This window comes from Geospiza fortis, unplaced genomic scaffold, assembly GCF_000277835.1.
Source record: "Geospiza fortis unplaced genomic scaffold, GeoFor_1.0 scaffold194, whole genome shotgun sequence".
Lineage (NCBI taxonomy): Eukaryota > Metazoa > Chordata > Aves > Passeriformes > Thraupidae > Geospiza > Geospiza fortis.
In genome coordinates this window covers 7,532,767-7,557,020 of record NW_005054322.1, presented here as the reverse complement: position 1 = coordinate 7,557,020, position 24,254 = coordinate 7,532,767, and the positions used below count along the sequence as shown (strand labels likewise).

Sequence of the window (24,254 nt, the reverse complement as noted above, 5' to 3'; positions counted from 1 at the left end):
GCTCGGGGAGCGGGCTCGGCGCGTCTGGGCGGGATGGGGTCGGTGCTGCGGGGCTGTGGAGCCCCCGACGTGTGAGGGAGACTGAGCGAGCGGGGTTTGGCCAGCCGGGAAAACGCTCGGCAAAAAGCGGAGCTCAGTGAGGCCCGGAGCTACCTGGTATCAGAATTGCAGAGTATACCGAGGTGGATCCTTAGAGATCAGCGAGTTCAGCTCCTGGCCCTGTGCAGGACACCCCCGGACTCACCATGTGCCTGAGGGCGTTATCCAAGCACTTCTTGGACTCGGGCAGTTCTGGTGCTGTGACCTCTGCCCTGGGAAAGTTCCAGTTCTAGTGCTCAATCACCCTCTAGGTGACAAAAGTTTTCCTACTCTCCGACCTAAACCTCCCCTTACACAGCGAATCGAATTATAAGGAAGTTAAAACTGTAGGGAATTCACTGACTTCCCATTTATAACTACTCGTTTTAGAATAGTAAAATGGTTTGGGTCAGAGGGGATTTTCCCAGCTCATCCGTGGGCAGGAACACCTTTTGTTAGACCAGGTTGCTCAGAGCCCCATCTAGCCTGGCCTTGAGCACTTCCAGGCACGGAGCATCCACAGCTTCTCTGGATAGGCTGTCCTAGCATCCGTGATTCTATTGTGTGGCTTAAAAGCTTCAAAACAAGGTTTAGCAAGTGCTGTTACATGAGCTGTAAGACAACAGACCTTGTGTTGGGCTTATAATCCAGTGGTACAGGACCACACATGTGGAGCCAACAGGAGCCAATTCGTGCTGGCCTTTATGTTGGTGATGCCTCTGTGTGTTAGTTTGCATTTGGAAAACTTGCCTATTCCACTTACCTTTTTTCCACCCCTGCCCCAGAAGCACTATTTTAACAAAACTGTGAAAGCTTTGTTTAATATTGGCAATTTTTTTAATAAAAGTTTTTTTTTACCCTAATGATCCCTGCTTAAAATACTAATACATAGGTACTAGTGCTAATACTAGCACTAGTACTAGTGCTAATACTAGTACTAATACTGCTACTAGTGTATGAATAATAATAAGCATCAATTATCATATGAAGCATATTTAGTAATTTTATGTTTTCTCAAAGATTCTAAGAAAAACTGCATAATTAAAAATTTTAATGCAAATTTCTGCGTCTGAATGCAGTCCTTGAACTAACAGATATTTCACACAGTGTATTAAAATTTTCCTGTTGCATTCCTTGAAAGATGAAAGCTAGCAGTTTTTGTTCAGTGTATGTGCAGGCAGGTTCATTGTATGGAAGGAGCATTTTGGAACTGTACTTAGGAAGAAATCGTTTTTTTTAGATTAGTTTAAAATTTCCTCATTGTTCTATAACAGTATTGCAAAACAGCTTTGTCAGGTATCTTGATTCCCAGATTTTTTTTTCCCTGTGTTTTGGGACTTGCAAGCTTCTCAGGAGCTTGCATTTGAACTTCTCTTTCTATTTGTTCTAGAACTGTGGAACCATTGGAATATTACAGGAGGTTTTTGGTAAGTGAAACATAAGATGCCTGTATAAGTTCTTTGCAGTGAATTTTTTCTTGCTTGCTTCTGCTCTTCTAACTTGTCTGTATGGAAATCTGAAACGGTGGAAATGGAAACTGGAAAAAAAAAACCAAAAAACTGTCTGAGCAGGTGAAAAACATTTGTGCTCTTCAGAACAATGTTTTTCTTTCCATCTTTCCGTGGTGTTGATGCTGTTCGTCTTGATGGGTAAATGCTTCTGTTGGTCTTGAAAGGAGTTCAGGTTAAATATGACCAAGATGCAGGTTTTTGCCTAGTACAAAATTATGTCAAACCAGGGTTTTAGATGTTACAGAAATTAATAATAGAGACTATTGCTGCTAATCATGCACACTGTAACTGTGGAGGAAGAACACTGACTTTTGTTACCTTAAATTAAAATTAAAATTTTGTTACCTTAGTTAGCTATTACTGAAGTTGTATTGACTTAGAAATGGATCCAGTATTACTGCAAATTTTGGTTCTCATAATTGAACCAAAAGTGTTTACTTTTGAAAAGCTTGAAACTGTGGTGAGTAACAATTCAGATCTAAAATGAAGGAATACTGTTTCAGTTTCTAAAATAAGGGTTATGTGTTGTACTGATGGTATTTGAATGCTGCGTTTTCTTTTGGTGCAGGGTTTTTCTTTTGTTTTCTTTAGTTCACTATAATTTTAAGAGCTCCACTAAGCAATGCAGGCAGGTAGAAACTCTCATTTTAAGTTTACCGGTGCGTGTTCATTCTTGGATGATGTTCTGAATCTAGTCTCATGTAGTACCTACCCTTGAGACAATCAGTCTATTGTTATATTGTCTAAATAAATTTAAATGAATTTTTACAATCAGGAGTTCTCTTTTGCAGGCCTAAAGCCGCAAACTACGTATCAGTTGATGAAAAGCCAGCTATAGTCTGACTGAGTTTTCCCTAGCATTTTTGAGAAGAGAGTATTATTTTTTATGAAGTTCTGTACAAAAATATTACTGTGTTATTTGACAAACTATATTTTCTAATTTGAAGTTTGTAATTTTTCTTTAGAAAGAGAACTGCCGACCTGATGGAAGAGAGTTAGGTGAATTTCGGACAACCACTGTCAACATAGGCAAGTGCTTATTTGGAATAATAATAATGGGAGAGGTATTATTAATATCAGTTTATAGTGGTGACCTTAATGACTTGCTAATTGGTTTTCTTGGTTCTTGTATTTGGAAACCAGGGAGAGGAAGGATTTTTCTTTACAGTTTCAACAAGCATGAAAGAGAATGTGTGGTACAATGGTATCCTTGAGCAGTTTCCAGTCCTGTTCCTGGGCTAACGTGCACAGTGTAATCAGTCCGTTCTGCTCCTGTATGTGAAGCACAATTTAGGTGCTCTCACAAGTTTGCAGATGACATTGAACTGGGGATGGCTGATATGCCAGAGGGTTCTGCTGCCATGCAGAGGGGCCTTGGCAGGATGGAGAACCTCAACCATTCTGTGTGATTGACTGTTTAATACAGAGATTCTGTCCCACTCTGGATTCGAGACTTTGCTTAGGCTGTGTTTAGTATAAAATGTTGGAAAGTAAACACTCCGTGAAGGTTGAATGTTATTTAGTGCTCTTTGAAGGGAAAATAGATTTTATTGAACAGTAATTTTTCTCTTCAGGTTCAATTACAACTGCAGATGGTTCTGCCCTGGTGAAGTTAGGAAATACCACAGTGATTTGCGGAGTAAAAGCGGTATGGTTGGTTTTTATCTTTATTTGTTGTTAGCTGATTTCGTGCATTTGTGTTTAGAATTGATCACCCTTGGAGTTACAATAACGTGCCAGTCAGATGCAATTACAGTCTTTCACCTGAGTTACTTCCAGACCTGAAAGGTAATATATAATGTAATTGTATAATCCTACCTGTATAGTCTGAGAACATGTATTTTGGTGATGCCTATCCTGTATGGGGAAAGATGTGTACAAAACTAAAGTCCTTGTTATTTCTAGATAAAAGCTCTGTAATTGAAAAAAGTTCCTGAACATGGATCAGTAAGTGCCCCTGGGAATGAGCTGGCTGGACTATTGAATGCCTTGTAGCCTCAACTCTACTGCTGCCCTGCCATGGCCTACAAGACAAATGTCTGTTCATCCCTGCACCGAGTTCTTTCACAGGAAATTTACAGACAAGGACTGATTAAAAATGACTTTTGTAAATCTCATTGTAATAATAACTGGGAAGAAAACAACCATTTGTCTATAGAACAGCTGAAAAATATTTTGTACAAAATTCTTCATTTATCTCTTTTCTATTTCTCCAGGAACTTGCTCCACCTGCAGTGGATTCTGCTAATAAGGGATACATTGGTAAGTGTTTCAGTATGGATCTGAGGTTTTGTATTACTTCAGCTAAAAGATTGTGGAAATTGTGTTCGGTAGATTTCTTAAAAGAATTAATTTTGACCAAATTTTATTACAACCCGTCAAATTAATTTCAAAATTGACATCTAGGCATCTATAATTCCCTTTTCTTTGCTTGTGAGTTTTCCATATACAGCTACCTTTTTGTTGCTGTTTCCAGGCTGGGCATGGAAGGAAACCTGCATCATTGTGTATATTAAGAGGTAGAAGATACTCTATAAAAGACAGTGGTATGCATGGTTGTGCAAAGGCATGTTAACTTCTGTTTCAAAGTCCCAGTAGGCAAAAAATGTAACTGTTAAAAACTGTGAAATAAAAACTGTTTATTTCTCAGAGAACTGTAAGTCCCAGTGGTACCTCCTCACTATTGTTTGGAGTTTCTTTGGAAATAAAATAATTCTGTGGAATTGAGAGACAAAGTCCTCTTTTTCTAAGGCATCTCCCAAGTATGTTGTTTTCACTAAGCTTGACTATGCTTAGGTTTTTTTCATGAATGTTTATGCATGTTTTTGCTTCAAGTCTAAAGCCTCAGGTTTTAATGGTTGATGGAAAGCAGACAGCATACCAGTAAAGTCAGGCAGTGGGATGGAAATGCTGCTGTTTCTTGATCTGCTGAAAAGTGCTTAATACTTAAAGAAGTGTTTGTGTGGGTCATGATAGAGAAGGATTATAAACAGAGAGTGGTAGCTAGGAGTATGTGCTTTTCCATGGAATATATAGTTCGTGAGTACAGAGAGCACTACAAGTTCTTTAATACAAACTCATGCATAACTTTATTTTTGAGGGGAGAATTAGGAAGGCTCGGTTGAAAAAATCTTGGTCTTGCCTTTCATTTGAAGTATATAAAATAGTATTAATAGCATCTGTTATTTATTTTTTTATTTTTGATTACCCATTGCCTGCTTTCTTTGGTTTATGACTAATGATTCTTGCTACCTAGTTCCAAATGTGGAGCTGCCATCCCTCTGTGCAGAGAGGTTTCGCTCTGGACCACCTGGTGAAGAGGCTCAAGCAGCGAGCCAGTTCATTGCAGATGTGATTGAAAAGTAAGAACCATTTTAGTGCTGTTAAAATGCAAGCAACTCCGCAAGAGTTTTCTATTGCCTTGCTTACTCTCATTTTATTTTAGTTCACAGATGATAGTGAAAGAAGATCTGTGTATTGCCAATGGCAAGGTAAGTTCTATCTCAGAACGAAGAAGGAGATAGTAACAAGATCACAGGACCTGTACAAAAGTACAAATACAGAAGGTATTTGAGGTTATAGGGGGTTTTAGTGTTGTTTTTGCTTTTCAGTCTTCATAGCTTAGTTTACATCCTAAGTGCAAAAATCAAATTATAGAATAAGTATCTGTATTTAGTGTGGCCAGAATTTTCTTATATATTGCACCATTTACTTAGCTGATGGAATATCTCACATGTGCAAACCTTTTTTGATAGCTTGCGTGGGTGCTATACTGTGATATCATATGTCTGGACTATGATGGAAACCTTCTGGATGCCAGTGTCTTTGCTTTGTTGGCAGCATTAAAAAATGGTAGGTCTTCCTTAGAACAAGAGACATTATGATAAGTGTTGCTTGGAGAAATGCATTTGTTTTGAACCCTCATAAGTGGGTAACTAGTTCATGGGACTGTTTGTTTCCTGTCATTTGAATACAAATACAAGGTGGAAGTGATGGTGGGATGCCATAGGTGTGTAACACCTGAAAAATAGGATCTTTTTTGTACACTTATTATTGCTTTCTTAAAGGACTAACTGCTATTCTGCCATGTATTCTTTGGTGTCAGATATATGAGTCTTTCAGCAGTGACCATGAATGAGTTTAACATCTACATCATCAGGGTATTACTTTGATAATGTATTTTGTGTAGGCAGGATGAGCTGTTGGAGACTTTGCTTACACAAGTACTTTGTCACAACAGAATATTCCTTTCCTAGCCTAATGAATTATAGTTTGTAAAAAAATGTGTGGCCTGACTGTTTGCAGGTGTGTGGCTTATAAATGCATGAAGGCAGCAGTTCAAAGGGAAGCTTATGGCAAGGCCTCCCTTTCTAACTGTGAATTGCCAGCCTTGGAATTCCCCTAGCTACTTGGCTCTTCTCCTTCTTGTCACCAGCAATGTATGGGGTTGTCACAGCAAGAGTTAGCTGAAGGTCAGGTTGCACTGTTTCTACAGATACATAAAATTCATGACATGGGACTATATTCCTAGTTTTTTTATGTTCAGTAGACTTGGGGAAAAAATACTTTTGGTTAAATATTCTAAAGTATTAGAATCTAAAGTACTGGAGTCTAAAGTATTTTAATTGTGTGGCATTTTGGAAGTAGAAAAAAATTCTGTGTAAGGAGAAAAGCTTCTGTTACCCTGAGTACAAAAATCAAATACTTGCTTGAACAGGTCATTCTAAGCTAAATACTTTCCTTGAATTCAAAATTTTTTTTTCTTTTTTTTTTGTAGAGAGTACGATTAATGTAGGAAAAACTATTCTGATTGATTTTCAGTGGGTTAAGAGAACAGCTTAAATATTTAAGTAGTTGCTAAACCCAGCATGTTTAATATTAGACCATTTTAATTTTTTCATCTCTTCAGTGCAATTGCCGTTGGTTACGATAAACGAAGAAACTGGTTTATCAGAAGTTAATTTAAAACAGAAGAATCCTTTGATTATCAGAAAGCATCCGGTTGCCACATCATTTGCTATATTTGATGAGTAAGTTCCAAACTGTTTTGTACTTTATGGAAACAACAGTGTTTGTAAAACAAATGAAAGATGGAAGATACCACCGGTGATGTTTGTGCACTTCTGCCAGAGACCAGAGTGGAGCCTCAGGCAATGCTGCTCCACCCATCTTAAATCCACAGCCTCTCTCATTGAAGGGGCCTCTAGTTCTGTGATGTAAGGAGTGCACAGAACAAAGTGCAGTAAAAGATAAGCTTAAAAGTACAGGGATGGGTACTGTTTTAGGTTTTTGAAGTATCTTCAAGATGAAAATGTTACCAGTGCAATTAATGTTTTAGAAGCCTGTGTAATAACTGATAGAAAAGATGGTAGTTTTTGAACAGCTTATGCTAAGGATGTAGTCAACAAAGGAAGTAGGAAGTAACAGTCCAGTTAGAACAACAGAACCCCTGGATAACTGAAAACGCAATTACCCAAGGTGAAGTGTAACCAGCATGCTTAAATCATTGTTCATGTAGAAAGAGAATCTGATTATGAGAATTCAAAGTAATCACATCTGATAACTTGACTCCTCATCTGAAATTGTCTACTGGGTCTTCCTTAGGTCTAGAATGTTAAGAATGTGTTCTACTGCTATTTATAAGAAATGCAGTCATTTCTGGTGACATCCATTTGCAGAGTAGAAAGTGACAGGATAGTGATCACTGTGCTATTCAAGATTTAGGTCTGTTTGAAGATCTTGGGGGGTTATGGCATATTAATGTGTATTCACATAAATGATTAGTAGGGGCCTTTCATCCAAATAACAAATGGTGTGGGGAGAGCAACAATGTCAGTTGTTGACCAGGTGATTACCAAAATGCATCAGAGCAGGACATTACTGGTACTTTAGAATGCCTCTGTTAGTTGCTTTAGTACCATTTCTGCTGGGTCTGAACTTTGATGTACACTAAGTGTATGAGTAACGTACTAGGCAGACAGCTGTCATTAGGGTGTTATTTTTACACACAAATCACACGTACTTACACATAGACCAAAAAGCTGCCTGGGGAAGAAGGCTTTCCATGAGTAGTCTATTGGGCTTTGTTTCCTTCCCTGTAACCAACTATTGCATCAAACAAGTTACTGAAGTCTCCTTTTAGCTTCTAAAACTAAGTACTGAGGGGGTGTCTGCCTGTGTTGTGTGGTTTGCGTTGGTTTTATTTTTTTTTTTAATTCTGGTTAATAGCCCTTTCAATAAAATGCTTTTCATACCCTGGCTTCCAGAGGCATTTTTCTTCTGCATAAAAGGCCTCTTTGAATAAATGGAAGTGGTAGGTTGCTGGTTAGTGTGGCCATGGCTGAGGAGCACTGCTGCAGGGCTGCTCCTGTGGCAGCAACCTGTACATCAACAACAGCCATGCACTGAACTGCTCATGTGACAGTATGACAGCCAGAATAAGCTGTCTTAAGCAACCCAATGAATCTGGTTTTGAACTATTCCCAGTCTGAGTGATGTTAGAGTTCACTGACAACAAATTGAGAACCACTTTGGTGAACTTACCAGTGCAAATCAGTTTTGCTTTAAGGTATCTGGTAGAAATTAGTGCAGCTTACACCTAAAACCAATGCTAGTGTCCAGTGTAACTACAAAGTAACAACTGCAGTCTTTCTTATTACATACTGCAAATGGCAATTCAGTGGCATTTTCCTGCAATACCCGGCTGTCACAAATTTTTGAAACCACTTATATGCCTATTTTCCACAGTCACAAACACATGATTATGTGGACTCTCCCACATTTTTTGGCTTTTTTCTCTTTTTTTAAAAAATTGGTGCATTTTGGTAGGAAAACAGATAAGCTTGAGCACTAAATCCATCTACAAGTATTTTGTAAGACTACAGTAAAAATTGTATTTTGAAATAACATTAATGGAGCAATGTATACCAACATATCTGCATGCATTTCTTTCACAAGCACATTACTCATTGTTGATCCAACTGCTGAAGAAGAAGATTTAGCAACTGGAACAGTAACCATTGTAACTGATGAAGAAGGCAGACTGTGTTCTGTCCATAAACCAGGTACTTCTAAATTTACTACAAAGAAGCTTATGGGAGATGATGATGTTAGGTCAAGAAAAGATTGTGTAACTGCTTTGCGTTGTGAGATGCAGGTGCTTTATGGCAACAATGTCTGCCTGAATACTCCTGGCTCTTGAAAGGAGTTTTAAGATGGTGGGTGGCATGACTAAAGTTCAAGAAGCAGTCACAGGAGAGGACTAATTCTGGGCATGTCTCCTGTTACAGCTCTTGTTTGTTTCCATTATCTTTGCCTGAAGCTAGGGCTGGGAAAGCTGTATGCTCCCCAGTGAAAGGTGCTGGTAATGACAATTACTGTATTAATACTTGCATTTGGAAATCACACTTAGATACACTGAAGTATAAGTAGAAAATAGTAACTGAAGTATAAGTAGAAAATCAAATTGTTCCCTTCAATGTTTAGGTGGAAGTCCTCTTACAGGAGCCAAGCTTCAGGATTGTATCACCAGAGCAATTACAAGACACAAAGAAGTAAAGAAGCTCATAGACAAAGTAATAAAAAGTATAACACCCAAGTGAACAAAAAGAGAGCTCTTTTCAAAAATGGATTTGTAAAAATTGTATTTGTTACAGTGTTCACAAACCTTTTCTACTAAATAAACAAATACCAATACTACATTTACAAAGTTCATTTTTTCTAAAATGTTTTTCACCCTCATTCTATGTACAATGTTGTTGACTGGTAAAAAATACAAGATAAAACATTCTGTTAAAAAATTAGTGAGTAGAGGAAACCAGATCCTAGCCACTTTATAGATGAAATTTCTAAGTTCTGTAAGGTTGGCTTCCAAAATCAGTTCATTTCTTTTAGTGTAATGTCAAAATTCATTTTCCCACCAGTAATATAAAACACTAATTTTATTTTAAGCCTTTTCCTTAACAATCTGAAAAAAAAAATCCCCTTCCAATCAATTTTTTTGTGGGGGGAGGCAAGTCTCATGATTTTGGAGGGGCTGATGTGCCTCTTTTCCTTTTACTTTTTGAGTGGCTGCCTGAATGTTGATGATGCAGGTGAGCTGCTTGTGCTGCTGCCGCTGCCATAGCCATTTGATGCTGCAAGAATCGCAACTGCTGCCATGGAGGAGAAGGGAGAAAAAGCTTGTTAGTGTTGACTATAAAGCTTTCATATCAGGAAGAATGAAGAGGGGGAGAGAAAGAAAAAATAAGGAAGCACCAGGTTGACAAAAGGAACACACCATGTACTGGGGCAGTGGGTACAGTCAAGCAGCACCAGTGGCACAGAAGCCTGCTGAGGGCACAAGCTAACATTTCACATGTGAATGTGCACAGCTTTGTTTCTTTGCCCTTTCTCTTCATTGCAGTAACTCAGCAACTTCACTGAGTGTTTGGGTTACACAGTACCTTTTTAATATGATAACTTCTCAGTGTATGCATTGTATGAATTTTCTGTATATATTACAAACATGAGACTGTGTACTAAAAAATGCTAAAATGTTTTCATGAAGCATCTGAATGGTAAAGAAGCTTCACAGAGCTCTTGCTTTCATGTACTGACTGTAGCAGGGCTACATTTGAATTTCCAGGTGCTTACATCCATGCCATTTTGAAATTTATTGGCACCTGGTATAGTATTTAGATATGTGCCACAAGCACCCCTTGAATGTCTGCAAATCAGGAAGGTGGAGGGCTTAAACGAATAAAAATAAATTCAGTGCTCCAAGCTGAGAGAACCACAGATTTCAGGTCTTGCATGATAGTTTGCCAAATACATGTCGGTTTTGTTGTTTTTTTTTTTCCTTTCAATTTGTGAGACCATAACTGCATTAGTTAAAAAGAGAGCCCAAGAGAGCAATATTTTTGATTTTGGAGCCAAGAATTGTATTTTTAATTTAATTTTTTTTTAACACAGTCAGAGTGAAGTTGCTGGATTACTTGTATCTGTTGCTGCTGCTGCTGCAAGGCTTGTTGTTGTTGCTGTTGCAAGGCAGAAGAGAGCTGGAGTCTCTGCTGAGGAAGGCTTTGCCCACGTCTGTTCACGGCAGAGCCAAGCTGAGACAACACTGAGAAAGGAGAAGGGGAAAGCAGGCAGGTCAATGAAGTCAGGTTGAGTTGGTCAGGGGAGGAAGACATAGGAATACAGTGTAACAGGAAAGGGGGATCAATAGAATTAGTTTCAGAGTCAAATTTGGAACAGTGCAGAATAAAGTATACATGATATACATACTCAGTTAGTTAGAACATTATTAGATTATGAAGTGCTTGTGGAGACACAAAGGTTTCTCACACTGGATGTTAAGCACAGAGTTAAAGAAACATTCCTTAATGAAGTCTGGCATGAAGTTCCCTGCATTTTCATTTTGTCTTAAGTGTAACTTGTTTTCATGTGATACTATCAATTGATGGCACTTAACTGCCAAACAAAGCAGAGAAGTGCATGATTTAGAAGTTGAGTATTTCTCATAGAATTCAAGTCCTGATAATCATTGTGATCTAACGTAAGACTTCCTTAAGACCAAACTTCATTTCAGTGTGAATTTATCAACATAAACACTTCGCTACAAAAGGAGGCTCAGCAAGCACATACCTGTGGCTTGAGGTTGCATAAAATTCCCTACTCCAGTCAGGTTAATTACAGCAGCTTGTTGGGCAGATAATGCCTGATCTTGATTGGATGGACCTTGGTCAGACCCCTAGCAAAAATGAAAAGCTTGATCCTTATTACCAAACTTTCGTATCAATGAATAAGCAAATAAAGCCAGTGTGAAGGCAAACTTCTGAAGTGCCATTTAAAAACATTTAATGCTACATCATCCAGTGCGTGCCAGATACAGGCTATAGTGTAGTCACTAACAGTAGAACAAACAGATACTGAATGCCCCAGAACAGCTTTGTTTTGGCAGAAATGGTAGTGCTCCTGTTACTCAGCAGAAATCCACGTAGTTGTCAATTTCTCTGCAGTCTAGCAGAGACTACACTTAATGGTTGTAATCTTATGACAATTTCCTGTCCCACTCCCAGCCCCAAAGTCTTCAGGGGACCCTGAGATATCCGTGTGCAAAGGTCCTAATCAAACAAAGTGTGCAAAGGCTGACACATTCCCATGTTCATATTGTGCTACACACCTTAATTTCATAAAAATACCAGACCCTGCTTTTAAAATCACATTTTCAGAACACAGTAGTTTTCACAGTAATCACTTTAAAGGAATTAGTGGAGTCTGACCTAGTGTCTCCTGAAGTCAAAGGGTGCTGAATTATGACCTCTTTTAGAACTTAAATTATGCACTGATTTATAACACAGGAAAATAAAGCATTATATGCACAATTCAAGAAAACTTCATGGCTTATGAGTCAGAAAAAAACTGGTTCAGTCCAGGAGTTGCAATGCTTCTTTAGCATTACATTATAATGCTACTAAGATCTAGGAAAACCAGACCAAAAGATTGCATGTTGAGACATCATCACCTCCATGATGACTAAGAGTCATAGAACCACCATGTGGGGAAAATCTTTAAGTATGAGAGAGAGAATGCATATTTATATTATATCGGTAGCACAGAAAATTGTTGTTGTTTTTGGGCCTGAGTTTTTTCACTAAGCACTGTGAGCACATACATTCCTATCCTTATCAAAGCTAAGGAATCTAGTGTTCATAATATCTCATTTTTGCCAACAACCCCCTCCTCTATAATGCAAGGTATGAGAGAAGTTCCTTAGGGCAGTTTAACCAATGCAGAGATTGATTTTCTCCAGAACTTCCTGCCACAAGAACTACGCTTACATCAGCCTTTTTATAAATGCCCTTGGTGTTCAATATCTAGAAAATAAAACCCAACATTACAAGGTCACATGATATTTTTTTTTTTAGTAGTTCAACTACTAACTGACATTCAGAGATTCAGATGCTGTGAACAAATTGGAAAGTTTCCCATTAAACTTTCCCACAATCCAGAACAAGGCCCGTGGCACAGGAGGCTATATACCATAAAAAAAAAATCAGAGAGTCATCTTATTTATGAACAGTCTACAGTATCACAAGTGAAATTATGACAAACTTGAGTATCCAGTAGAGAGTATTTGGTTAAGCAGAAGGCTTGTGTGTCTGAGAACACAAAAGCAGAGCAGCTAGTTTTCTCACACTGCTGCATCAATGTTAGTTAGGATTTTTAAGTACTAACCTGGTACTTGCACCTTAGGATTTTTAAGGTGCAATTGACCACTCAAAATTTGTCATTTGAAGATGGATCAGTGTCTATCGCCTTTAACACTAATTACAGGCAACAGCAGAGCAAATCTCTTAAGATTACAGCTTTAAAGACAACTTGTATTTCCTTTGGTGCAAAGAAAATTCTGCTGAACTACAGCAGTGAGGTTTGTAAGCCAACTCACAGCAGTATCAGTAACAAGTTTTTGTTTCTCTGTAATAATCCTGACTGCATTTTTTCTCTGTATATCTGTTAGTTATGATAAACAAAGCACTAAGCTGGTTTTACACTACTCATTCAGTGGGGCTGGCTCTCTTCATGACAGAGTTAGACAATGCTCAGCAGTTGTTACAGCTTTTCTATACAGGATATAAATAAAGAAGTATAACCCAGCTCCAGCCATAGCAACAGAGCCACTGCACTCTTCGCTGTTTGAGAAAGTTTAGGAGGAAGAGTTTCCTCCCCCTCTGCTTCAGTTCTATGGGGTAGTGGCTCATTTACTTGTGGAGATGGGGAGACTAGGAGAAACTGTTTCATCCATGCACCCCAGACTGAGGGCTGTTAGCACACACCTGTTCTCCCTGCTGCTGAGGACTACAGGTTGTAGGCTGCTGAGATTGCTGCTGTGGAGAAAACTGTGACAGCTGCTGCTGGAGTGGGTTAAAAATAAGTGAACCACCTGGAAGCTGTTGAAGATTAAAAACAAAAGGCATAATTCAATCAAGCTGCTGAGTTTCTTACTGTTCTAGGGTGAACATAGTATTGATAGTGGTGTACTTCCCAGAGGTTTGATTTTTGTTTTGTAATGCCTTTAAAGTCAATCAATTTACAATTGTTGCTGATTCTGAAAAAGGCTCATGCTCTGAAAATAAATTTGCATGAACTGATAGAAAGGTATTTCCATAGGAAATATATTTAATTATTTTAATTAAAATGGCAGATACTGTACTGATATGGAAAGATAAATGCCAGTCTTCGACAGCGCTGTATATAATTTCCACTTTCAGAATATTCCACTGAATTTTAATAGATAGTGACATGGCCTTGATTCCTCTCCCTTACTCCAGCTTTAACTGCACTTATTTTAGCTGAATTGTTCTTGGTTTATATGAGTGGCAGAGCTAGCTTGAAAGAATGTCCTTCTGGAATCACTCAAGTACAAGCATTTAATTCTATAGAAGAGCTCTATTCTGGCATAACTGCCTCCTGTGCCTGCCTTTTTCCATCTTTCTGGAGTGTACAGGAGTGGAAAGAGGAAGTAGCATAGCTGGTAGTAATTTTTTGAAGCATGGTGCAACCTATGTGGAACACCGAAGCTGCAATTCTGCACCTGCATCTGGTAGCTGACTGCAAGGTCCAGGAACTCCGCCCAGTTCCACAAACAACCCCTGCTCTGCTTTTAAATGCAACTCTGACATAATAAACATCTGCTTGTATTTGTATTTGTATGTATGCTTAGTGCAAATAAAGCATTTACAGACCTTCTAAACTCCCTATCTTACATGAACTTCCATTTCTAAAAACTCTTTAAACCTATTACTGCACCTACCTGTGCTTGCTGAGCTTGGCTTTTAGGCATTCTACGTGTAACCTCTGAGTGATTCTACTACACTGTTTTGTACAGTATAATTGTAACCTTAGTCTGTGATCTGCAATGAAACCTTAGGCAAATCCTGAAAGACTGTATTTTAGGGTTAATCTTTTGAATTCAAATGTCAGCATCCTTATATTGTTACTGAGAATTATCTGCTTTTTTCTGAGCTAGGAATATAATTTCCACCTGGTATGTCTACAGAGATATCTTTTCTCTTATTCTAAGCCTTTTAAATAAGCAATTAAGATTTGCAGTAAATGGTCTGACCAACTGGCTCCAAAGATCTGTATGGGACAGTGCAGTAAGCAGCACTAAGCAGGTCTCTACAGAAAGATAAGAAATTATCATTATTATTGTGTCCAAGTATATAAATTACCTGTAGAAGATTTAAGGGCCGAAGATTTGATGTATTTTTCAAACCAAATGGGCTGCCTGTTAAAGAAAACATCTTTTTATTAGTAGTGAGTCTTTACTCAGTTCTATTTGTGTTTTGCAGTACACCTTTCCACTGGGACTATTTCTAAATATCTGGAAGTTGGAAAACTGGCAAGTGTAAATTGAGTGGAAACTTAATACTAAGTGTATAATAATACAAGTATAATAAAAGTGTAATACTGGCAATGTAAATTAAGTGTAAACTTAATACAATGCTTCGTTTTCCATAATGCAGCTCATAGTTATTCAGACTCAAAGCACACAAGAGCTGACTAAATGGAAAAAATCTGGATCTCTACATTAACATTACACCCTGTGACCTATAACCTGTTTGTACATTTACACAAAGGTGATTGTGGAGAACACCACAGCTGTTATTTTTCAGTGATCCTTCTTCTGCCTTTAAAAAGCTTTACTGTATGCACAGTAAATCCAAAAAAGTCCAAGGGCTCAATGAAGTAATACACTCTTACCAATCTTTAACAGAAAACAATTCCACCCCAAATCTGAGCAACGCTCCAGTAAGACAGCAGCTATCAAAGAGAAGCCCTGGAGGTCTTGCACAGACCTAGCTCAGCTCTCTACTTGCATCTGTTGTGTGGGTGACAGCACAGCATGAACAAATCTGTGACACCTAACTGGTAGAAGTTGATAGTGCTTGAAAGGACAGAAGTAGACTAAAAGCAATCCTCATGAACTGAAGAAATGGTCCAAAACTCAGTAACACTGATTTAAAAAAAGACAAATGACCAAGTACAAAATTTTAACTATCTTTGTGTCTATACAGCAAGAAAGGACACGAGAAGTTACAGGAGGTCACAAACATATCCAAATCATCCATATCACAAACTACAGAGCACACAAAAGAAAAGAACCTCTTCACACAGTTTACATCTATAAAATTCACTGTCACAAGATGCTGTAGAGATTCCGAAAATATACATGGGTTCAAAAACCAATTAGATAAATCAATAGACTAGAAATCTAGCACAGGATATTAAGCACAAAGATCCATGTGGATATTCTTCAGCTGAGAAAGTCTCAAAGCTGTAAATTGCCAGAAGAGGTACAGTTGTAGGCAAGGGATGTTTCATTTCACGCTTTTGTCTCATCTCAAACACTCTCCTCAGTATCCTCTAATGGCAACTGTCAGAGACAGAATATAAACTGGATGGATTTTTGGCCTAAACCAGTAAAGCCATTCTTATGTCAAGGTAATGCTGTTGCAAAAAATACAGATAAAAAATAGGCAGACCTCATTTGGGGAAATGTTAACAGGAATGTTGTGAAAGAGATGAGATGCATTTATTCTGCTGTGCTCCACAGTGGTAAATCAGCCAAGCTCAGGCTTGTGTCCCGTTTTGGTTATCACATTTTAAGAAGGATGTAAGCAAATTGGACAGTCTAGAAAAGAGTGACAGGATTATGAAAGGTTTGAAAAATACGACCTATCAGAAAAAGACAAGTGTGGGACATGACAGCATGTTTGATACTTAGAAGGTAAAGAGAAAGAGTGAACAACTATTTTTCACATCTGAAGGATATAGGAGGAAAAAAAATTACAATTCAGGAGATGCACTGTAATTAGAAGGAAACATTTTACATGGATAATGAGCCACTCCAAACAGCTACTGAGGAAGACTGGAATCTTCTTCAGTGACGATATTTAAACACAGTTTATATAAACATTGGTTCAGTATGGTTTAGACAGATTTAACTCTTAGCATAAGGGATGGATATCTTGAAGTCTTCTACTGTTCTCATTCTATAACCATACATTAGACTCTTTTTTATTATATGTTCAGAAAAAATAAACTGATAATTTAAATTGTGCTTTTAAGATTTATATAGTTGCATTTGAAGGCAATAAGGAACTACTTAATTGTTGTACAAGAATAAAGTAGTACCAGGGCTAGAATAAAATGCCCCACACATTTAGAAAGTGAGGCCTCTTTCTAATTTCAGTCATGCCTTTTTTCTAGCAGTCATCATCATCAAAATTTCATTTAAATTTGGAGTTTCTCCCAAACTTCTTACTGAGTGCACCAAACAATCCAGGTTTTGACTGCGTATCCCCAGCCTAGCTCACCAAAAACCAGCTTAAAACAATCTTCAACACAGCCTACACCTTGAATACAAAAAGATGTATGTTGTTCCTGAGCTCCAGCCATCAAATACACAACCTCTTCACACAAAGGCCACTTCAGTGCACTTTTCTCACAAAATGTTTTCACACTGTCCCTGTCTGAAGGGTGGCTTTTCCACTCAGTCACACTGACCTGCTTGGGAGGCAGATTGCATTGCAGCGGGCAGCGCACTTGGTACCAGACCTCCTGGGGGTAAAATGCCACTCAGATTTATACCTGCAGGGGCTATGGCACCAGTGTTGCACCCCAACATAGGGTTTGAACCACTCATCAGTGACTGTGCTCCACTGTAGAAGAGGAAAGACAACACATCAAACCCAAGTGGCACAAGTAAGTCTGAATAACTAAATTGTTGCCCTCTGTCTCATGGCAAGTAAATCAGTAGCTTGCTGTAAATTATGGGACTATGATAAAGCATCAATGCAGCTTAAAAAAGAATCATTTTGCCTAAAGCGTAACATATATTTGATATTATGAGCACATACTGGTTTTTTTTCTTCTTTGATATGAACTGTTAAAAATAAACCACAAGTGGTCCTTTCATTCTAGAAATACTAAAAGGCCAACAGTTTTCAAAATGGTTGTACTATCATAAAAGGAACAGGTTTGCTTTTTCTTTTTTCCCTATAAAAAAAGTCCAATTTATCAACAGTGACCAGCTGCTGAACACCTTAGCTGGGTAGTTTGAATGTCTGATACCTGCATTGAAGCACACTATGTGTCTTACACTGACATCATAATCGCAGAATTTTCCTTAGTCTAAAAAGCAGTTCATGTTATACCATACCATGTATTCTTGACAGCATTTATTATTTTCTTCAAACCACAAAATGAGTTTTAAGGATCAAGGAATATTTCACCTCAATGCTTTTTCAAATTGATAGAAACAAATCTGTCCCCATTTTTTGTTTAGATTGGTCTGCATATGATATATACTTCCCCTCTGATTAACAAAAAGTTTTCAAACTTACAGAGCAAAACCTCAGAAATCACTTAAATTGAGATAAAGCTTTCAGAAATGAACCTATACAACTCCACAAAGATGAAAGCAATAAAAGCCTTTCTTAATAGATCTTTTCAATAATCTAATAGTAGGTGACTTCTATCTGAGAAATACAAATAGTTTCTAGTGGCTCTCCACTTTGTAATTACAAAGTGAGTGATCTTTTTTGTAGCGCAGATCCTGAAAAATATTTACCCTAATGGACGGTGGACAGTCCTGGACCACATCCCCTCCCACCAACCAACCAACCCCCATGGCAAATTAAGAAACCATCATAACAAAAGACTTACCACACAGAGCCCACTACATTGATGAAGTTAAGTCCTGCAGGGTTTGCCATGACCTGGGTGGAGGTTGTTCCTGTAGTAATGGATGTTACCATGGTGGAAAGAGGAATTGTCATTACAGGCAGTGCCTGGCTCAGAGACATTTGCTGCTGAGCAAACGGGGTTAACAAAGTGGGCTGAGGGGTGAAGCCTGAATCTTGGGGAGTAGGGGTGGCAGAAAGGGTAATAGGAGTTGAGCTCTGAGCATCAGGAGGGTGTGGGGTCGATGAAGGGGTGTTGGTTGGAGTAGGAGTAGATGGTTTAGGAGTTCCAGACCCTGCTCATTGAGAAAAATAAAAAGTGCTAGTTTGTTATAAAAGGCCAGTCCTTTTTGTATAAGGTTAATGGAATCTTACTTAGCATTGACAATTTCTTCTGTTTTTTAGATTGCAAGTGTTAATTTCTACATGACAAGTGTTGCAGCACACACTTATTGTTAAGGATGCAGTATAATCACAAAGAAAATCCATTCTCCATGCTTCATTCCTTGTGGCATACACCAATTTCTATTGTCCTTTAAGCTTCCATAATCTATCACACATCAAGTCATTAATTCTATTCAGGAATACTTAGAATAATTTCTTAGGGACCATTTTAACCTAATTAATGCTTGTCCTAAACTTTAAACAAATAGTATCCATGTACTGCCTGCGCAAGAGGTTGTGTTAAAAACTTATAATGGAACACAAGAGTCAGCAAGATCATGTACAATTTCAATGATCATGGGGCTGATCTAAATTTCATCAGATACTCAAACTGCAATTTTCCAAGCATTGATCAAATAAAAAGCAACTATCTAATATTTAAGAACCATAGAAGAGGATAATACTGCATCTTTAAAAGCTACTGCGTAATTCTCTCTATTTAAATGTAACACATACTGTTACATTTGTTGTAACAGTATGTATTTGTTGTGGATGCAGTAAGCAAAGTCCATCAATAGAAAAACAAAACAAAACAAAACAAAACCCCCAAAAAGCTTGAGCTGGTTTTTTTTTTTTTTTCTTTTTTTTTTTAGATTATATGTCCTGCAGAAAAAAAGGAAATAAATATGAATGGTGACCAGAGCCTTAAAGTAACTGTGTGCAGCAGATTTACACAACTCATAACACTAACATAAATCCAGACTCAGTATTTTGGAAGAAAACTTAAGTTTTCTTTTTTATCTTGTGCAAAACAAGAAGGCAGAAAAGTTACACCTTTTGAGCTACCCAGATTTTAAATTATTTAATGCAAAAAGCATATTATAATACCATGCAGGATACTGGAATGTGTAGTATACAATTATTCATAAAAAAATTGAGAAGCTGCAGCTATGGTTCCCTCTTTGTACAGATCTGTTCACGAAATGGCTCAAGACACATACATGTTTTAAAAAACATTTATGATCTACAGCCAAGATTACAATGATCCTGTCAGTGTTAACGAAAATACTTTTAACTAGGATATCGCTTCTGATTGAAATTTGCATTTTTACACCTGAGAATATGGTGCTATCATCAGCAGCATCACCACCACACTTGCAATCAGCAATGATTTGTAAAACAGTGTAGGAGTGTTTTTAAAAAATCATCTTATCGTTTATTGTATCATCACCTTGGGACTGATCAGATTATATACATACACAGATACACAACTGCACCAGCTCCTATAACATTTAAAAAAACAGATGCTTAAATAATGTAAAGGCAAATTGATCTAACATATCGTTTTTACACTGGAGGAAAAAAATCTACACTTTGGAATTTATCTCATCACATCATCTACCAGCCTTTCATATATGAGGAGATCATGCTAATTGCAGAAAATGTATTAAAACGTATACACAGAGGGTGCATACATATATATATACAGAAAACGAACACAGTTACAATAAACATAAAATACATACAGTGAACAAGAGACCTGCCTAAAGCTGCACAACTTATACAATTTAGGGTACACTGTACACTTAAATTTCATCATTCCACAGGTTAAGAAGTTTATCTCAGGAAGCATTTATGCAAAAGCCTAAGATTTAATGGAGAATTTAGGTCGTGACTCACTTTGTGAAGAGCTCGCAGGAGACATGGCAGCTGGAGAGAGCATGCTAACTTGATTAAGATCCATAGATTGTTTCCGAGAAAGACCAGGAGGCTTAGAAGGAGGAGGTGGAGTTGGGGATTTTAGATGGCCACTTGACTGTTGTGAACTAAAAATATTACCTGAAAAAGCATAATTAAAATACATTACTATTCTGTGAGTACATGTTAACTTGAATATTAGGATCGACTTTTGTGAACAATATAATCAGAAATTAAAAAAAAACAAACAGAAAACCCCATGCTCTTCTCACAGATAAAATTCTGGTAATTTTAATTAAATCTTAATCAAAGGGATATCCTTTCATTTTACAACAGGCAGATGATGTTAAAATTAGATGTTTGAGTCAAAAAATAATTACCTGAAGAGCTACTTCCTGAACTTGAAGGCAATTTGATAGGAGGAGGTCGGTGTTTTACACCTTTCCCCAGTACTGAAGACTGAACAGAGCCTGATACACTTTCCGGCTGCTGGGAGGAAAGAGCAATTAACACTACCACAGCAATGACAAAAGTTTTCACATAGCTGACAGAAAAGACAATCCAAATGATTTGTATGAAGGCTTCAAAGAACAATGATAATATTCCTTTCAGCTATTTCAGATGCTTATGCATTCATTTTTAAAAAATAATCTATGATGAACTCTCTTTAGATGAAGTCTTTACCATCAAGAAGCAGCAAAAAGTGCTAGTAAAAATTTAAACTGAGCAAAAAAATAAGTAATACAATTAAAGAGTTTCACTTTTCTCCATAATTCTGGAATTTCTTGTAGTAATTTTTACAAACACAAAAGTGATGAATACACTTGAAATAATAAAACATTTAGGTTTTACTTGAAAAATGACATCATTTAATTCATTCATTCTCTATATACCTGCCATTTTCAACCAGGACAGATTTAAAGAACAGGATCAGAATTCTTTTTTCTGGGAGCAGGATTTCAATAAATTTAGGAAAATCTTGAATGCAGAGAAATCAAGATACATTTCCCCACTGGTTTCAGTGGGACCAGACCTTCATATTCTTAGAGGGAAGATACAGCCTTTTTGTTTGCTTTTGTATCCTAATCATCAGGTTGTCTGAACATGTATCTGCTTCACCTATTTGAGTCTGCAGTTCTCAGTCACTCACAACAGACTCTAAATCCATAATTCCAATAGCGTACGCTGTCTAAAGACTCAACAGTGAAACACATTCAGTTATATTCTATGTGGTTTTACCTTATAGCAGATATCCATAAATGACAGTACTGTTTAAACAAACATACAGTTTGCAAACTGCTGAAACTAGGAAATGAGGCTGGCAATTTAGTGAATGGAATATTTCAATACTGGAGCCTCAATTAAATGTGCATGAGCTAAGAAATCAGAGCATTGTGCAGAATTCACTCTTTTGGGTGAGCTTAACTTCCACTGATTCTCAGTGATAAGAGACAGTCCTCTATATGTTTCTAATTGCTTGCTTATAAAAAAGAATCCTTTGAGGAAAATTCTGAGGTCTACCTTTCTGTTCTTGTATTAAAATCTGCTTTCTTGATTTTGAAAATAAAGACCATTCCAATGGTAACTAGATCATTAAATACAATAACCTGAGTAACTCTAGTCCAGCTTTTGGTAGGGGCTTGGACAGGCAGACAAGCTGACCTTGGCAAGCACTCTTCCACCCATTTATTATATGATTTTAATGTATATATACACACATGCATGTTGTACACGTCTGTATGTGTGCACACATACATAGAAACATCCATATTCCTTTCGGCAACTGCTGGCCTTGGAATGCTGCTGGTCTGCCTGACACCAGGAACTACCTCCTTCAGAAAAACATTGCTGGAGTTTTAAAGTAGATATTTAGAGGAAAGATGTCAAGGAAACACCCCAGGGGATACAAATCTCATTTACTAGCTGGACTATAACATACAGCTCACTGCTGAAGTACTGACTCTGACCAAACAAAGTCAGAAGCAGCAAGTAAAACGCAAGGCAATGCCAACAGGCAGGAAAATTTGGGAATGCAAGAGTTTATACTGGAAATGTAGAAATGTGTGTGCATGTAAACATACACGCTTTAAAGTTGTTGGGGTTTGTGTTTTGGATGTTTTTTTGATTTTTTTTATATGTTTGAGCTTTTTATTTTGCCTTTGGCTTTTTGTTTCTTTTGTTTGTATTGGTTTTTGTTTGGGTGTTTTTTTAAGTTTTCCTCTTCAAATTGAAGAGAAAATAATTTGAATTTCTAAGGTAAAAGAAGTTCAGCTACTCCATCTGCTTCTGTGTTTACTGACCTGCAAAACAAGACACACAGCTGCATTTTACTATACTGCTCTATGAAAGGGTCACCTGAACAGGGGAAAATGCTAAAACATTTTACAGCTCTAGTTTGGAGCTAACTAGAGCTGATACAGAGCCAACCCTCCACCCCTCAAAACAGCTAAAAGACAACATTTGAACACTGAAAATATAAATGCTTTCTGCTAACTTTTCCAATATACTCACATTGAATGATCATGACAATAATGCATTTAAAAATTCATTCAGGATAACATTTTTAGGTTATTTTACTGTTAAATGTGGATAACAAAACTTATTCTAATAATTCAATAATTAAGCGCAAATAAAAGAAATTTGTAGCTTGATAAACTCACTTCCATTTCCTTCCCTGGAGAAAGATGACTGACTGATCCACTTGAATTATGAAACATTTTCACAGTACATTTAGCTTCATTTTGCACTAACTCCTGATACTGGTTCACCACCCTGAAACAAACAATAAGGACATAAAAAGATTAACAAATTTGAACTTCCAAAGTAGATACTTATAGATAAACACATGACTGTATATGTTATAGTTATATATTTTATATATTGCATAAGCATATCTCTATATAACAGAGAGATGCACATTTATAAAACATACTTATATCTCTTTGTATCTTTCTACATTATATTCCTGGGCTCTTAGATTTATTAAATTTTAACTTTTACTCTCTTTTTTTTCCTAACACAAAATACAGTGTGAGAAACACTACTGGAGGAATACAGAACACAACAGAACAGTTCCATTCCCAAAAGCAACTGCAGATCTTTGGGATGTCAGTCAACAGGGATCCCATTCCCCCTTTTTTACAGAGGTCCAGAATATTTTATCAAAGTGTCTCTTCTGGTTATGCTGCCTGTGAAACAGTCAACCTTCCTTCATCTTGAGGTCTATGTCAGATGAGGAGTCTAAATGCAAGGGCTGAACAATCACTCCCCTGTGAGCATTATGACAGACATTTGATAAAGCATCAGGGATACAAGTTTAAAATATTGTTTTATCAAACTGAATCAGATACTACATCTCTACTAATCTAAGACAACCAAGCTGAGGGAATACTGTTTCACAAATATGAGTGGAATATACAAAATGACCTTGAAATATAAAGCTGAAATACTGTGGTCACTTACACTCTGGCAGACTGGACCTCAGTGAAAACCAGCTGGAATATTTCCATTACCTCACACCTAAATGTGATGAAATACTCTTTATTTTGATGTAGCCCTGCTTCTGTCACATGCTGTTACCTGACTAATGCAGACATAAGCAAGATGTCTTATGCAGAAACACCGCCCCCTTTCCTCTGACACACAACGACAGAGGAAAGGGAGCAGTGCACTTTTTGTAGCAATTAGATTTTAGACTGACTTATTTAAAAATCAGTGGAATCAGGGTAGTAAAATGGCATGTACTCAAAAAGGTGGTCCTGCACTCCTCTACTGTTTCTTCTTGTCCTTGTCCCTTAAACCCTGTTGCTGCTTCTGATGAAAGGACTTGTGCAACCCAGTGACAAACATG

The 24,254-nt window shown here is 37.4% G+C and overlaps 2 protein-coding genes across 24 annotated transcripts in view; one reads left to right on the top strand and one right to left on the bottom strand.

Moving 5' to 3' along the window:
• Nucleotides 1-1,457: 1,457 nt before the first annotated feature.
• EXOSC8 (exosome component 8) lies at nt 1,458-9,289 on the top strand (the record flags this gene model as incomplete). The annotated part of the gene is made up of 10 exons (XM_031056855.1): nt 1,458-1,505; nt 2,555-2,618; nt 3,164-3,237; nt 3,806-3,851; nt 4,846-4,951; nt 5,035-5,080; nt 5,345-5,441; nt 6,499-6,619; nt 8,547-8,653; nt 9,075-9,289. Coding segments are annotated over 10 exons (825 nt in total), but the record flags the coding sequence as incomplete, so codon positions are not given.
• SUPT20H (SPT20 homolog, SAGA complex component) overlaps nt 9,216-24,254 on the bottom strand; it is a 29,591-nt gene continuing 14,552 nt past the window's right edge. For 3 of the 23 annotated variants that reach the window (XM_031056834.1, XM_031056836.1, XM_031056847.1), the window contains 10 exons: nt 23,065-23,176; nt 20,785-20,893; nt 20,387-20,545; nt 18,306-18,618; nt 17,145-17,299; nt 14,807-14,862; nt 13,409-13,522; nt 11,217-11,322; nt 10,565-10,692; nt 9,216-9,742 (listed from right to left, as the gene is read on the bottom strand). In XM_031056834.1, coding sequence (XP_030912694.1) covers nt 9,608-9,742; nt 10,565-10,692; nt 11,217-11,322; nt 13,409-13,522; nt 14,807-14,862; nt 17,145-17,299; nt 18,306-18,618; nt 20,387-20,545; nt 20,785-20,893; nt 23,065-23,176 — 1,387 coding nt within the window. In that variant the 3' untranslated portion in view covers nt 9,216-9,607. Of the gene's footprint in view, nt 9,743-10,564; nt 10,693-11,216; nt 11,323-13,408; nt 13,523-14,806; nt 14,863-15,650; nt 16,270-17,144; nt 17,300-18,305; nt 18,619-20,386; nt 20,546-20,784; nt 20,894-23,064; nt 23,177-24,254 lie in introns of those variants that run through there. The other 20 variants (XM_031056840.1, XM_031056853.1, XM_031056835.1 and 17 more) reach the window with 16 other exon arrangements.